The 17048-nt window shown below is 28.0% G+C and overlaps 3 protein-coding genes and 1 long non-coding RNA gene across 4 annotated transcripts; 2 read left to right on the plus strand and 2 right to left on the minus strand.

The window, feature by feature from the left end:
* Window positions 1–2042: 2042 nt before the first annotated feature.
* LOC134829911 (adenosine deaminase-like protein) lies at window positions 2043–5220 on the minus strand. The gene is made up of 6 exons (XM_063843205.1): window positions 5108–5220; window positions 3727–3860; window positions 3482–3670; window positions 2539–2861; window positions 2327–2478; window positions 2043–2269 (listed from the first exon to the last, which is right to left on the minus strand). Exons 1-6 carry the CDS (start codon window positions 5135–5137, stop codon window positions 2060–2062), a joined length of 1038 nt encoding a protein of 345 aa, XP_063699275.1. The 5' UTR covers window positions 5138–5220; the 3' UTR covers window positions 2043–2059.
* Window positions 3908–5084, plus strand: LOC134829912 (D-aspartate oxidase). The gene is made up of 2 exons (XM_063843206.1): window positions 3908–4152; window positions 4213–5084. The coding sequence occupies exons 1-2, from the start codon at window positions 3965–3967 to the stop codon at window positions 5036–5038; spliced, it is 1014 nt and encodes a 337-aa protein (XP_063699276.1). The 5' UTR covers window positions 3908–3964; the 3' UTR covers window positions 5039–5084.
* A 4979-nt stretch (window positions 5221–10199) lies between the features above and the next one.
* Window positions 10200–10994, plus strand: LOC134831196 (uncharacterized). Its single transcript, XR_010161989.1, has 3 exons — window positions 10200–10410; window positions 10487–10599; window positions 10659–10994. It is a non-coding gene; the product is annotated as an uncharacterized LOC134831196 (long non-coding RNA).
* Window positions 10995–11107: 113 nt separating this feature from the next.
* On the minus strand, window positions 11108–12617 carry LOC134831195 (uncharacterized). Its single transcript, XM_063844860.1, has 3 exons — window positions 12551–12617; window positions 11364–11510; window positions 11108–11305 (listed from the first exon to the last, which is right to left on the minus strand). The coding sequence occupies exons 1-3, from the start codon at window positions 12566–12568 to the stop codon at window positions 11165–11167; spliced, it is 306 nt and encodes a 101-aa protein (XP_063700930.1). The 5' UTR covers window positions 12569–12617; the 3' UTR covers window positions 11108–11164.
* Between the last annotated feature and the right edge of the window lie 4431 nt (window positions 12618–17048).

Here is a 17048-nt window from a genome sequence, read left to right on the forward strand (position 1 = left end):
CGGCGGCAACAAAGGGCGCCACTGGCACGCCACAAGCCTCAAATATCCAAAAATATCTGGTAATCCTTCCATCCGTTCCCACGACACCTGTGCCCATCAAGATGAACAAGGTACCCATCAGCAAACTGACGCCTGTCGCGAAAATTGCACCCAAAATCGAAAAACCCGACGACTCGAAGAAAACGTAATCGAGCGTTTTCCACTTTATCATGTAGGCGCCTCCTGTTTTTGTCTTTTTAAGAAAATATATTTGTAAGCTACGCATTTTTTATAAATAAAAAATCGAATTGTTTGAAAAAAAAACCATGACTTAACTTACTTCCTACTAATCATCGACCAAATATCGACATGAAACAATTGAAATTCCCGGCATTTATGGCTTTTGTAACAACTTGTGGTCTGATATAATCGGTCACGTTACCATTTTACTGAACAGGAAGAAATTTTCAAAATTTTTCGTAGCATGAAAAAAAATTTTTTTACAAGAATTTTTTATCCTTTTTTTTAATAAAAAAAATATTCTTGAAAAAAAATTAAAATTTTAATAAAAAAAAAATTAAAATTAAAGGAAAAATCGATCAACTCACGTAATATTTAATAGTGATCCACACCTTTTAAACGTTCAATTATCGAATAATGTTTTGTTCATGAAAATCACGTGCAAGTGCAATAATAACGATGTTTAGACATTTTTTGCATGTTATTGGCCGCTAAATATTGAATAACATAGACAAAAAGGCAATGGACTGGAAAATATTTTATTGTAAAGAAATTAAAGAAGAGATCAATGTGAAAGAAAAATAAAAGAAAATGCAGAGACTCACTCTCAAAAGCACTTTCGTTAATTTTGATGAACAGATCCATGACCGACATACATGCAATTATTGTTACTTTTTAATGGTTTTTGTTTTTTTTTTTCATTATTTTTGTTCTAAAAAAATAAATTTTAAGAAAAATTTTTAAAAATTACCCCAAAATATTAGAATTTTTATTAATTTTTGACAATAATTTTGAAATATTTTGAAAAAAAAGTCAAATTCTCTAATGAATATGTAACAAAATAAAAATAAAAGAGATAATAAAAGAAAGACCGATCATCACGCACCTTTCAAAGTACGTTGTAGTTAGGTATTATTTTCTTGCAATTATCGTCCAAGCGTGTAAGAAAAAAAAAACAAAAATTCGTACATGAAGTGTTGATGCATTTTGATGAGAAATTCGCATGTAGTTTTTTTATGTCTATCCGTGAATTTTTTTATAAGGTTTTTATTTTTAAAAATTTTAAGAAATTTATTTTTTTATTTATTTTATTTTAAAAATTTTTTTTATTGTAATTTCGCAAAAAAAGTCGAAAATATAAATTTTAAAAAAAAATTAATAATTAAAAAATAAAAAAATTTTAAAAATTTCTTAAAAAAAAATAATTTTAATTTTTAAAGAGAATAAAATATTTTTATTTTTTTGGTTAAATGAAAAAACTTTTGTTTTTTTTAAATAAAAAAATTTTTTAAAATAAAATAAAATTTTTAAAATAAAAAAATTCATTTAAAATACGATTTAGTTTTGGTTTTTTTTTTTAATTTTCAAATTAAAAATAAATAAAAAAAATTTTGATAAATTATTTTTTTTAAATTGGATTTATTAAAATGTAAAAAAAAATAAAAATTTGGATTAATAAAAATAATTTTAATAATTAATTAAAAAATTTTTAAAAAGATTTTTTTCAAATAAATTTTTAGTTTTGGTTTTTTTATTTTCAAAAAATTAAATTAAATGAAACTTTAATATTTTCTTGAAATATTAAAAAGTAACAATATAAAAAACGGTAAATAAAAATAATTTTATAAAATTTAAAAAATTTAATAGACTTTTAAAGTCGAAAATTATTTTGGTTTAACAATTTAAAAATGTATTACCTGAAATTTAAATGACCAACTGTAAAAAAAACTCAGCAACAAGCAAAACTAAAATAAAATAAAATAAATAAAAATTTTCCAAAAATTTAAATTTTAAAGAAAACTGATCAATTTTGTAATAAAAAATTTTTTATTTAAAATTTTTAAATATTTTCTTTAAGTACTTCCAAATTTTCTTTTTTAAATTGGTCCAATTTTTCATGCAACATTTTCTTTTCCGCATCTGATGCAAAACTAAAATCGACGCTATGTTGCATTATCTTCATCAAATCCCAGTTTGATAAGTTGATATGTTTTGCCGTAAGTTCTATTTCCTGTGAAAGGCTCGTATCAAAAACGCCAAAATCATCAGTCTAAAAAAATTATATAAAAATATCAATAAAATTTTTAAAAAACTTGCTACGACTTACACAAATCGCCACGGGATGTCCATATTGAAAGAGTTTTTTCAAGTGATGATCTTCATAATTTTTCACAGTGCCACATTTGACATTACTCGTTAGACAACATTCCACTGGAATTTTTTTCTTCCTGAGAGTTTGCCAGTTTTGCAGTCCCGATTCTAAAACCAAATATTTAAAATTTAGTTGAAAAATCGAAAAAAATATTTAAAGTCAATTACCTTCCACGAACGTCCCATGTCCAATCCGATCAGGTCCAAAATCCAAAATATCTTTTACGTCTTCGTATTTTTCATTTACCTCGGCAGCATGAATGGCAATTCCGAGTCCTGCGTTTCGTGCATCCACAAAAACTTGGGCAAAGTCTCGGTAGAAAAATTTCAAGGGATCTCCACTTAGATCCATGCCTTTGATGATATTTGGGTATTTTTGGTGCAATTTTAGGGCGACTTCAAGATTTTCCTGCGCAGCAGTTGGTCCATCGGCGCGATTTACTGAGACGATTAACTTTACTAAGGTGTTTGGATGAGCATGAGATGAAGACCTACAAAAATTAAAAAAAAAATTAAAAGCTTTTTTTCAAAAATTTTCTAATTTTTTCGAAGTCTTGAAGTAAAAAAATTATTTATTATTTTTTGAATTTTTTTTTTCAAAAATTTTTTAATTTTTTTAAAAGTCGAAAATTGGGGCAAAATAAAAAAAAAATTAAAAATTTCATCAAAAATGACCGTTTTTTGGCATATTTTCATGTTTGTACAAGAAATTTTCAAAAAAAAAAAAAAATTATTATTATTTTTGATTATTTTTAAAGAATTTTTTTTTAAAACTTTTTAATTTTTTAAAAAAATCAGTGAACTAATGTTTTCAAAATTTTTTTTAAATTTTTTTTAAAAAATTTTTTTTTTTTTAGTTGAATTGCAAAAAATTTAAATAAGAAATTATCAAAAATTAAAAACAACGAAAATATTTCAAAAATTCATTGCATTTTGTCATTTTGTAAAAAAGTAAGTTTGAAATAAATTTGGAGCGGCCTAAAGAAAAAATTAAAAAAAAAAAATTAGAAATTAAAACAAAAAAAAAAATATTTAGAAATAAGTATTTTGAAAAAAAAAATTTTTTTTTTTGAATATCCACTTTTAATTATTTTTTTAAAAACTTTCTTACTCAATTCCCGCAATAATCGCCTCCAAATAATCCTCTTTACTCAACGAAACCGTTTTCTTTGGCGTACTTCGTATCTCAAGATAAATGGTGTTCTCAAGGGCAAAATCCTGAATCATGCATTCCGTAGCCAACTTCAAGGCATCCCACGAATCCGTTAAATCGTGCGCATATTTAAACTTCAAAAAACATCTAAAACCCAAAAAATTCATAAAATTCTAAATTTTTTCTTAAAAATCAAAATTTACTCTGATAACGTCAAATTCGCATCCATAATTTGATAGAATTGGGGATCAATGTTCGTGTCGTCTCCATATTTCAATTGTCTCAACTTCAGTAACGTAGCGTTGCTCAGCGACCCGTTCAAGTGAGCATGTAACTCCTGCACGAAAAAGATAACAATATCAATTAAATTTAAAAAAAAATCTATGAGATGACACTTTATCAGCTGACTCAATTTAGTCAAAAATTTCGTGTGACAGAAAAATGAATCTTTGTGTTGTTGGAGGTGGAGTTGTTGGACTCACGACAGCTTTGGAGCTGCAGAAAGAGTTCCGAAATGCCAATATCACGATTGTAGCGGAAAAATTGCTGAAAGACACCACGAGTGACGTTGCTGCGGGCATTTTTCGACCTGGATTGAGCTTTTCGGGACCGACAGAGGAGATAACGAGGTAAAAATTTGCTTGAAAATTAAATTTTTTGATAAAAATCTGATTTTTTTGAACTTTTAGCAAATGGTTATATGACGCCTATCATCATTGGGATGCAATTCGGAACAGTTCGGATGCAAGTCTCGCTGGCGTGACTGAATTATCCGGGTATATTTTCTCAAACCGGGGAAAGGCAATCACCAAAAATCATTTTATGGAGAAACTTTGTCCGAAATATCGCGATGTCACGGAGGAAGAATTGGAATTATGTGCTGGCGATTGGAAATTTGGATCATTTTTCACCACGTTGCTCACTGATTGCAGTCTTTACTTGCCCTACGCCCTTCAAAAGTTCAAAAATCACGGAGGATTGATGCAACAAACGAAACTCGAGTCATTTTCCGAGTTGAAGGACAAAAATTACGACGTAATTGTCAATTGCACGGGTCTCGGATCGAAATATCTCTGCAACGATTACAAACTTGTGCCGATTCGCGGACAAGTTTTCAAAGTTCAAGCGCCTTGGGTGAAAATGGCCTTTTTCGGAGACTACGATACGTACATTATTCCCGGTTTTCGTAGCGTCACGCTCGGCGGTTGTCGCAATTTTGACAGTTATGACGATTCGTGGTCCAAATACGATTCCGCTGCCATCAGGGAACGTTGCGAAGGGATGTTACCGAGTCTGAAAAAGGCAAAAGTCGTGGCAGAACGAGTTGGATTGCGACCACATCGGGATCCAGTAAGAGTAGAAATTGAATTTAAATCCGAAACGAGCGACGGAAAGCTACAAAAAATCGTTCACAATTACGGACATGGCGGATATGGAGTTTTGAGTGCACCGGGAACGTCAATTCACGCGGTAAAATTAGTCGGAGATGTGCTCAAAGGGCATAGTAAACTTTAAACAAGAGTGTTCTTTTTAAATAAAATTGATTAATGAAATAAAATAAAATAAATAAAATTAAATACTCACAATTTTTGGAAGTGATTTGATAAAGTCCATTGTTAAAATGGTGATAAGACAATTTTTCGATGGTTTTGTAATCAGGTAAGCAACCGGCAACAGATGTTGGTAAATAAACGAAAACATTTATTTACAGTCGACCAAGTGACAGATGGATATATTTAAATTTGGGGAAAAATTTATTCGTTGATTCGTTTAATTCAAAAATCCGTTAAATTGGTAAAATTTTGATTTGATGAAATATTTACGATTATTTTTAGATTTTATTTTTATAAAATTTTTAATTTAATTAATTATTATTTTTATTAATAATTATTTTTATATTATTTGATTTTTTTTTTTCAATTTAAAAAAAGGGAGTTTGGAATTTATAAATATTTTTAATTTAAAAAAAAAATAATTTTGTTTGAATTTCAAAAATTTCATAGATACTTTTATAGAAATTTAAGAAAAAAATAAAATTTTTAAAAACATTTTTCTATTTTTTTTCAGGTTCTCTTTATTTTTAAAAGCTAAAAAATACTCAAAAATGGACCATTATAAAAAAAAAATGAAAAAAAAATATTTTGTGAAATTTTCTTTCGATTTTTTTTTTATTTTTAATTTTGTACACGAAGTATTTTTTTTTAAAATAACGATTTAAAAAAATTACTTATAAAAATTTTAATAAAAATAAAAATACTGAAAAAAATTTCTAATACATATTTTAAAAAATATTTTCTAATTTATTTTATTTTTTTAGAAAATTATGAAATTTTTATCTATAAATTATTTATTTATTAATTTAATCAATTAAATTTTTATTAATAATTTTTTATTAAAATTTAAATAAAAAAAATTTTTTTTTTTGAATTTTATTTAATTTTTTTTTTAAATTTTTGATATTAAAATTTTTAATTTAAATAAAAAAATAAAAAACGCTCACACCAATCAACTTCAAACAAAAGCAAGCCTCTAACGGCATATCTTTTGTACGAGCACGCGTGAAAATCATCTGCAACCAGTATGCCACAACAATGCTCATGGTACAAACAAAGTTATTATGTCTAACAGTACAAGGCAGTACAAGTACATGCAAACCCTAAACCATAATTATGTTTGTTAAAAAGTTTATAAAGTCGATAATGCATCAATAAATGCATTTTAGTCTAGTTTAAGCAGTGCTCGAAGGTGGCAAAAAAAATTATTCAGTAGCTCGTGATTTTTTAAGAGAAATTTCAAGAGAAAGTGAATGTTAAAAAAATTGAATTTGGAATGTTCATGAGCAAGGATTTGCTAGTATTTGTATGTTACTTAAAAAAAATCAAGAAAAAAAGGATTTTTAAGAAAAAAATTATTTTTCCAGTTTTTCAAATACTTGTTGACGATCGGTTTCAGTATCAAAAATGGAGGTTGCGCGGCATCTAATCAAACCATGTAAGCTAATAACTGTGCTCAGTAAGTACGTGACACCGTTTTATGTTAAGTTGTAATTGTTTCTTTCGATTGCAGTCGCCTTTCCACGATCGCTCCTGTTCTTCCGAATGCGAATGCTGCGAGAAATCTCACGGCAGTGCCCACCCAACAGACTTCCGACACTTTTTTGTTTGGCGATGCATTGATGCCACCCGCTCACAAGGACGTCTATGTGAGTCCCTTTTCGAAGCCGCAGCTGAATGAGCAGCTTTTGCCGATAATTGGCGCCAAAGTGCGCGAACATGTCGAAGGATTTCTCGAAGATGTCGACGACGGAATCGATTTCATCAAAAATATTTTCACGGCGAAGCAGAAAGTTGTGAAAAATCTCGCTTTTAAAGTGAAAAATCGCATTCCGCTTGTTCAACCGCTAGTTGGAGCGGGAGATCCGCGTTACAAAATGCCCGATTTTACTCCGACAATCACGACGAGAATTCGGATCAACACGAAAAAGCCGTATTATCGGTATGCAAAGTCCGGATTTCATATGTGTGACGAACCCTAAACCATAACATGTTTGAATGGCCAAAGTTTATAAAGTCGATAATGCATCAATAAATGCATTTTAGTCTAGTTTAAGCAGTGCTCGAAGGTGGCGAAAAAATTATTCAGTAGTTCGTGTTTTTTTAAGAGAAATTTCAAGAGAAAGTGAATGTTAAAAAATTGAATTTGGAATGTTCATGAGCAAGGATTTGCTAGTATTTGTATGTTACTTAAAAAAGTTTTTCAAATACTTGTTGACGAATCAAAAATGGAGGTTGCGCGGCATCTAATCAAACAATGTAAGCTAATAACTGTGCTCAGTAAGTACGTGACACCGTTTTATGTTAAGTTGTAATTGTTTCTTTCGAAGTCGCCTTTCCACGATCGCTCCTGTTCTTCCGAATGCGAATGCTGCGAGAAATCTCACGGCAGTGCCCACCCAACAGACTTCCGACACTTTTTTGTTTGGAGATGCATTGATGCCACCCGCTCACAAGGACGTCTATGTGAGTTTTTCGAAGCCGCAGCTGAATGAGCAGCTTTTGCCGATAATTGGCGCCAAAGTGCGCGAACATGTCGAGGGATTTCTCGAAGATGTCGACGACGGAATCGATTTCATCAAAAATATTTTCACGGCGAAGCAGAAAGTTGTGAAAAATCTCGCTTTCAAGGTGAAAAATCGCATTCCGCTTGTTCAACCGCTAGTTGGAGCGGGAGATCCGCGTTACAAAATGCCCGATTTTACTCCGACAATCACGACGAGAATTCGGATCAACACGAAAAAGCCGTATTATCGGTATGCAAAGTCCGGAGCGATTTCCCATATGTGTGACGATCCGATAAAATGTGAGAAAAAACAGGAATGGCCAAAGTTTGTGAACGAAATTAGCAGTAATGGCATCAAGGAATTGGAAGATAGTGTCTTAAAAAAGTTGGAAAGGATCGAGGAGAAGAAAGTTGAAGCGACGCTAAAAAGAGAAAGTGACGTCATCAAGGGAAAACCTTACGGATTCCAGAACGAATGGAAGCCCGTGTCGTACCAAAACCAATTTTTGGACACAAAAGGTTCGGGCAGCTCAAAAGTCAGAAGTCAGCTTCACACCTCCTTCAAAGGATCGTCATCTCCGATGTCAGTTGTGGGACCTGCAGACCCATATCCCGCCTCTTCCGACGAAAAAGTTTACAAAAATTCACGAAAAGGCAAAACTATCCAAAAATCCGCTAAAGTAAAAATTTATCCAAACAAGTCTTATGGCAGTATTCAAGAAATAATTGCATCGACAACGACAAATAACGAGCCTTTGTACGACAATCACATCACCCACAAGAAGCCCGAGACGGATTTCAGACCGATGATCTATCAAGACGATTCCACGATCGATGCCACGGAGGAAAAACCCAAAAACCAGCCACAAAAACAACGAAAAATCTCACGATCCACGACAAAACCATCCACGACGACGCGAAAAACCGCAACCACCAGTGAAAGATCCTCGTTTCGATGGCCTCGAGTTAATTCCGCAACGTCAGATAGTTCCGTGTCGTCATCAGAAACAAAAAAGACAGTTGCTTCTATTAGACCGCAGATTAAAAGACCATTAGCGGAACGAATTGTATCGACAACGGCAGCAACGGGCTCCTCTTCTGACTCGCTCTCGTTACCAGCACCAACGAAATCCGCGTTCGTGGATAGAGTCCGGAAAACGGGATTTCGAGGAAAAATAAAATTTAATTCAGTTGTCAGTGAAAAAAGTTAAAAACAAAAATTATGAGAAGGAAAAATTTCACGTGCACATATAATGTTAAGAAAGAGAGTTTGAAAAAAAATGGTGAAATGGTTTTCCGCGTAAATAAATATTTTTTTTATTCAAATTTATTTATTTAGAGAAATTTTTTGTTATTCTGTTGTAATAATTAAATAATTGTTTGTTTTGTAAATATTTTTATTTGAAAATTTTAAATAAATGCTATGATACTAATTAAAATAATTCGTTGAATAATAAGAAGAAAAACAAAAATTTTGCAAAATTAATTCATATAAAATCGCTAAACGAAATTCATCTATTGTTATCTTTACTTCATAATGTAAAAATTATCGCAAATCTCATTCCTGTCATAAGTCAATTTTTTTCTGTGAAAGACTAAATTCAAATATTTCAATTTTAGTTAAAAAATAAAAAATGACAAAAATTATTATTTTTTACTCAAAAATGAATAAATTTAATATTTTAAACAAAATCAAAGAGTAAAATCAAACAAAGTCGCCAAAATTAGGAAGTTTTTTTTTAAATAATTTTGATCACGTAACTTTAAAAAAAAATTCATCAAAAAAATGTTCAACAATGTTCCCATTTTACAGTAAATTTGTATTTTCTCCTAATTTTTTTCGAAAAAAAAAAAATTAAAATATTAAATTTATTTTTCATGCATTTACGAAATTATAGTGAAAATTTTATTTACCTAATGAATATTTAATTTATGTTTAAAAATTTTTTTCTATGTGAATTTTTCTTGAAATTTCCAGACGAAATCCGACGTTCAAAAATCATAATCGTCTTGTAACAAAAGTAAATCTACAATGAAAAAGGCTATAGTAGCACGTCTCGTGAATCATTTACTAATATGAGTTGCTCTTCTCACTTAAGGAGTTACAACTGTCGAAAATATTTTTGATTTCAGGAACCTTCAAAGCAAGTACAAAAACTACCACTTTCAATAAAATTTCTTAAAATTGAATATATTTTGCTCACAAATTAAAAAATTAAAAATGATGATTTATAAAAATAATTATTTTTATTCAAAAATTTTAACATTCACAGAATTTGAAAAAATTTAGAAATTTATACTTTTGACATATTTTAAAGGAAAAATCCTTTATACTTTTCCTTTATATTCTGTCATTATAACATATTTTTTAAATATTTTTTTTAATATATTTTTTTAAAATATGTAATTTCTTTGTTCAAAACCGTTAAAAAATATACAAAAATTTGCAATTTTTTTGTAATTTTCAAAATGATTAGAAAAGAGGATATCCAAAATATTTTCCAAATTTGTAACAGCCATAGATGATGTCATTGATGACGTCACTGAAGTTTAAACATGTACGTACATGTAAATGATACATCGGTATCATTGATAAAGTGAATTTTTCACATGTGCAGTTTAGTTGCACAGTATCTGTTGGTCTGTGCACTTGAAAAATTTATTTAATTAAAATAATGTCCGGAAACGAGGTTTATTTATGTGCTGAACCTCTGCGTGAAAAAGGACTTGCCAAAAACCTTACGCACACTTCTACTGAAGTAAAGTTTACAAATGGCCAAAATTATAATATTTCATATGGTTTGGACGGGGTAACAAGTTCCTTAGGAGTAAGTGATTTTTCTTTTCTTTTTTCTTGTTTTGTGATGAGTCATCAATGAAGTATGTATTTTTTTTTTATTTCAGACAGGATGCTCGCCCTGTGAAGATAAAGGAAAAGCCATTTTTATAGGACATACTGATAAAACAGTAGAGGAAATCACAGCTGAAACTAAAAAGATGGAAGAAACAACATTTAAGTAGGTATTTCACAATTGAATCAAATAGCCATATGATGATTTTTTTTTCTTTTTTTTAGGGAATACAATGTGTTAACTAAAAATTGCAATTTGTTTAGTGATACATTGACAATGTTTCTATGTGGCCGAAATATTCCATTCTTTTATTGGGGTCAATCACTTTGGGTTTCTATTTTAATAGTGATCATCATCGGATTGATAATTTTGGCAGCAGTGTCAGTTGTCAAGTATTTCAAAAGGAAAAATAAGAGGACAGCACATAATTCTAGCGAAAAACGAATCCGTATAAAAAATAATTAATTTGCTTGAACACGAAGGTTTTTTTATGCCGTTGTATTTTTTTTTTTCGAATTTGGAGCTTTTTTCCTTCCTAATAAAAAAATTAAATAAAATTATTTTCTTTATTTTGAGAATTCAATTGAAAATGGTAAGCGAACTAAAAAAATTGTAAAACAAAAAAACCAACATTCATCAGTTCAGGTACGTATTTTATTAAATTTACGTTCATTTAAAATTATTCTCAACAACAAAATTCGGTGCATTTTTCTTACAATCTAAAAAAGTCTTAAGCATCTATATCGGTGTAACGTTGATACTTTTTATGTGAGCTCTTTTTCTTGGCCCATCCACTGCTCCAGTCATCCAAAATTTCATGGGCACTCGGATGTTCTTCTTTAACCGGCACTGCCACATGGATCTTCTTCACCTGCATTTTAATTTTAAAAAATTATTAAAACCATTAAAAAAAAAAGAAAAAAACTCACTTTTGTAATGACATGCGTGTGCGTATGATGTTTCACCGGAACGTGAATCCGAATTTTTGTCTTGTGCACGGGTCGGGGGCCGGGATTTGGTTTTGCCTGTATCGCTGGAAGGATAATTGCGAGAGCAAGAAGACAGAGAAGCATCAACTGAAAAAAAGCGAGAAAGTGTAAAAGTGATGAATTTTCATAGAAAAAAAACCACAAAAAATGTAAAATTTATAAAAGAAGGCACAGAAGCGTGAAAAATTATGACTTAGTAATTACGCATTGGACACATTTCTTTTTATAATTCAATTTAGCAAATTGGTTTTTAATTTTTTTAGATTAACATTCATGAACAGATGTGATGTAACAAGTTTATTATATTGAGTACTGTTCGGTTTTGAGAAGATTTTTATTTGTTGTTGATATTGTTCCGCATATAGATGAAAGTGAAATTAAATAATTGTCAGAAATTTATTGAATATCAAGAAAAATATAAAAATTTTAATTTTTTTTTAACGTTTCAGAACTTTTTTTGCCATTTTTGATATTAAAAGGCAAAAGTTTTTTTTTCGATATTTTTTTCTTGATAAAAGTCAATAAAAATTTTAATCAGAATAAAATTAAGCCAGTAAAAAAAATTAAATTCAAACTAAAAGTAAGTTAATAATTATAAACAGTAAATTATTACAATTATAATTTGGACTGACTTTAAAAAAGATGAATTTTTAAAATATTTTTAATTATATTTTCTAAATTATTTCAGATCAGATTTTTAAGTTATAAATTTGAATCAAAAAAAAAAAAAAAAGAAAAAAATAATAATTTAAAAAAAAAAAAAAAAAGAATTATTTTTTCAATAAAAATGTAGCTTGTTTGTAAAAATGTTTGTTTAAAAAATATTTTTATAAGAAAATTATTTTATTTGTTGTTTTTTTTTCTTTATTTTTTTTTACTTAAAATCTTTAATAAAGATTTTCATTAATTAGTGAAGAAAATTTTTAATCCAAAGACGGCTGAGCAGAAGTATCCATTTGTGCTTTTATTTTAACTTAAAAATTATTTTTTTAATCACTTGAATTATAAAATAATTTTTTTAATTTTATTTATTACAATTTAAAACAAAAAACTTTTGTCTTTTATAAAAATTGTTTTTTTTTTTAAATATTTTTTAAAATTTATTTTTATTTTTTTTTTTCACTCACATTTGTTAAAACTTTCATGATTTTTTTTTTTAATTATTTTTTTTTTCACTTAAAATTTATTTTTTTTTATTGTTTTTCAGACTTGTTACTTCAAGGACGTTCCGGCTTGATATGAACTGCTTTTCCACTGCACCTCACGTTTAAATACTTTCGCGCGTCTTTTTCTCACTGTTGACCACGTCGTCGCCAACACGCGTCTTGCCCGTACAACAATCCACCCTCAACTATGCTGCGAAAAATATTTTGTGAGTAAAATAAGTTTCGTACGTACACCGAAAGTCATGCACAAGCAAACATAAAATAAAATGTAAAATGTTGCACGACGCGAGTGATATAGTTAAACTTGAGAGAGCACCTGAAACTATTTATTTGCATGTTACATTGTGATCGTTTCTTCGCGACACCTTATGACATAACTCGATCTTGTCGAGAGAAAAAAAAAGTCGTGATTTGATGGGTACTTTATCTTCCGGAACGAAATTGATCCACGAACTTTTAACCTTTTTACACTTTGCGCAAAAAATATTCAGTAAATTTAGCTGAAAGTCGTTAAATTTGGATTAATTTGAAAAAAAAAACGGAGGAAGTAAAAAAAAACTTGAGAAAATTGGTGTGAAATTCGTCGTTTATGTAAGAAGAAAATTGCTTTTATTAAATTTTTCATGGCAAATTTCTGTTCTTTAATTTTTTTTTTATATTTTTGAGTAAATTTTTATTTTATTTTAAGTGCTTTGAAATATTCGACCATGTGTTGCACAACAAATAGTCAAGTGCTTCGAAATACTTTACATGATTTTACAAAATGTTATGATATGACTTGAAAAATACTTACAGACGAAAAAAAAATACTTGTTGGTTATCGCAGCTTGAAGCAACACAAATTTCATATTTGCGTTTCTTTTATTTTCTTTCTGTTGTTATTTTATTGTTATGATTGCATTTAGTTATAAGTTACTACATATTAAATACAAATTAGATAACAATATTGTGAACAACAGCGCGAGCCGATCATTTTTTTTCAAACTTTTCGAACTGAAGATGATGACGTTGTGTGATAACGAGTTGCTGAAGTGTAGTTGAAACGCATATGGTACAAAATATTGGCAACTACCAACTACGCGAATGTCGAGAAATGAAATGGCAGACATGCAAATGTAAATAAATCAGGTGAATTAAAGCGGAATAAACGGGGCAATTTATTAGCGATAATTTGAAGGCGATTTGTGTGGTTAGATTGTGTGAAAAATGACATAGTTTTTATTGATTTTTAATTTTGATTTGAGTGTTGAAAGAAAATTGGATAATTTTTAATTGAAGTGTGAAGTTTTTGCGGGTAAGGAAATTATTGAGAATAAAAAATATTTTTTTAAGAACATGTGGTTCATTTTTTTAAATTAAAAAATAATAAATTTTTTAAATTTTAATTTAAAATAAAAATTGAAAAAAATCATTGAATTAATTAAATGATTTGATTAGAAAAAATAAGGACTTTAATTAATTTTTTATCGTTTAATATATTTACTGAATTTTTGATATTATTTTTATTATTAGTAATAATTGATAAAAATAAATAAATTTTATTATTTAAAATTTTGCCTACTTAAAAAAAAAATAAATAAATAAAAAAATTAAAAAAAAAATAAATAAAAAAATTTATTTTTGCTTTTTAATGTATTTATTTATTCAATGATGACAATTTTTTAATTTTTTTAAGGATAAATAAAATTTTTAAAAATCAACTTTTACTTAAAAAAAAAAATAATAAATTTTTGTTTTGAAATAAATTTTCTCATTTTCTCTTCAAACTTTAAATTCAATTGCTAAAAAATTCGCGAAAATTTTTATTTATTTTTTACATCACTTTTATTGACCATTTCTTTGCTCAATTTACGTCTTTAAGTGGCTAAACGTTTCATTCATTCATTTACTTTTTCACTCAATAACAATAAATAATATTATTACACACGTTTTTCGGTAAAACGGAACGAAACACGTGTTACACAACGACACCAACTCATCATAATCTCTCGAAAAAAAATGTGCAATTCCGGAAAATTTATTTTGACAAGTTTTAATATTTTTTTATTGAATTTTAATGTAAATGAACCTCGTGCTCATCTGACCGACTAAAGTTGGCGCGGAAACAAAAACAACATTAATTATATTTTGTGACATCATAATAAGTAATAAGTAACATGATTTTATGCGAAGGTGCCAAAGTTATGAATTAATTTCTTTTTTTTCTCTCTTTCTCATAATTGAAACGATTTTCATGTGTGCGTGTGTGTTATGCAATCAGTAAGTTCCAGTAAAAAATTTAAGTTTTATTGTGGTTGGAATGAAGATGATAATCTCCCTGTTATTATTTTATTGTAAAGTACACCTGTTTATAAGCAGTAGACGTAATGCGTTAACAACGTGAAGTGCAAGGAATTATTTATGATTTTATGTGCTGTTTTTCTGTGAATTTATTTATTAAATCAAAACGGTCGATCATCTAATCGGCAAGATCAGTTTATATTTATGTTACGGATATATTTTTTCAGCATTAGGTTAGTGTTATACATAACAATTAAATAAGCATGAAAATTGAAAGAAATGTTTTTTTTTTCACAAAAAAAAATATCCGAAAAATTTTTAATCTGTTTTCAAAAATAAGTTAATTAGAAATTTTAAAAAGTTTATTTGGTCAATTTTAGTAAGTAAAAAATCATGTTTCAGATTTTTTCATAAAAAAGAAAAAATGATATAGAAATGATGATTGAGGAATTTCACATTATTTTCCCAAGGTTTTGAAAAATTTTAGAAACACAAACAAGCAGAATTTAATCAAAAAACTTTAAAAATTTAACAAAAATCGAGATGACATGATGATCAAATTAAAGCCTCTTCAAATTTTCAAAAATTCATTAAAAAAAATAATTTGACCTGCTAACAAAAAAATACGTATCGAATATATTTAAGACCTCTATCAATTCCAATAGGTTTCATAATTAATTAAACGATCCAAATTTATGAAAAATCTTTAACTTTTCGGAAAAATGGGGAAAATTCTGTTTTTAATAACTTTCATTTGTAATAAAATGTAAAAAAAATATATTTTACATGGAGAAATTTTTTAATTTGAAATAAAAAAATCAAACTTTTTTCCAAAAAAATAAAAATTTTGGCTACCAGGAAAAGTTTGAGGGCCTTTTTTACTAAATTCATAGGGCCTTAAAAAATGGTATTTCTACCACTGGGTTTTTTTTCAAATCATCTACTTTTTCGTTCTTTAGATTTCTTTAAAAAATATTTTTTAGCGATCTGATAGTTAAAAATCAATGAGGTTCTATGTCCAATTTTTTTTCTAATATTTTCATTATTTTTTTCGATTTTTTATATTTATTGTTAAATTTCTGTTTAAAAATAAAAAAAATAGAAAAATAAAAATTGTTTTAATTTTTTGTTTAATTTATTTTGTTATTTCTTTCCCGTTACTTTTCAACTTTAAAAAAATATTTCAAAACTAAATTTATTATTTTATTAAAAGTGTAAAGGTTTCAGTGTTTGACACCAGATGTCGCTTAATAATAAAACACATTGCATAAATTCAGGAGCCTAAGTAAAATATTTATTTCTTAAATTAATTAAATTTACTCTACTCAATATATTTTATTTTATGACGTGAATTTATTTGAATAAGCTCATTAATATTTTTATAAAATATTTTTTTTTAACTAAGAATTTTGTATTTAAGTTTTAAATGGAAACGCCTGGTACTTACCTAATTTCTTATATACCAAATTGAACCCTAATCACTTTTGAATCTACCTCAATTGTACTTAAATTTCAAGACAACAATCGTTCACGATGTAGCTTTCCACTCTGATAACTTCTCGTTAATCTTCATTTATTTTCAAAATATTTATTGTTATTATTAATGAAATTAAAGGGTCCGCTTCACAAACTATTTACTAATATTTGTAACAATAAAACAAAACAAAAAATTATGTAACTCATGAACTTAATCGTGAAAAAATTGGTATAATTTTGTGGATTTATTTTGTCACAGCAGTTTCCGATACTAAAAAATTTCATGTCTATAATTTGCATTAAAAAAAAAACTTGAGAAATTTGACCTTTTACTGCCATAAAGCATCACCGACTGGACACTCCTCTGCACTTTTCAAGATCACTATCAAGGAAAGGCGTAAGAAAAAAAATTAAAAGTGAACAGACTGACATTTATTTATCAGTCGCCACGGGTGAATTTCTTTATTAAGACTTATTTTTGTTTGAGAAAAAAGTAATTAAACGAGTGGATTTTATTTTACTCTCAAACTTTGTTTGTTTTGATTATTGAAATCTCTTCCGTGATGAGCAAATTGAGAATTAATTTGCTGATAAGAATCGAAGTCTTGTGAGTCTCGTGACTAATAATTCTCTCTTATACTTGCAATTTGATTCTTCTCAAATAAAATTTTTAGTCAGTCGTTCTTATTTTTTGAGAGACAAA

The sequence above is a fragment of the Culicoides brevitarsis genome, chromosome 2 (genome assembly GCF_036172545.1).
Source record: "Culicoides brevitarsis isolate CSIRO-B50_1 chromosome 2, AGI_CSIRO_Cbre_v1, whole genome shotgun sequence".
Taxonomy (NCBI): Eukaryota; Metazoa; Arthropoda; class Insecta; order Diptera; family Ceratopogonidae; genus Culicoides; species Culicoides brevitarsis.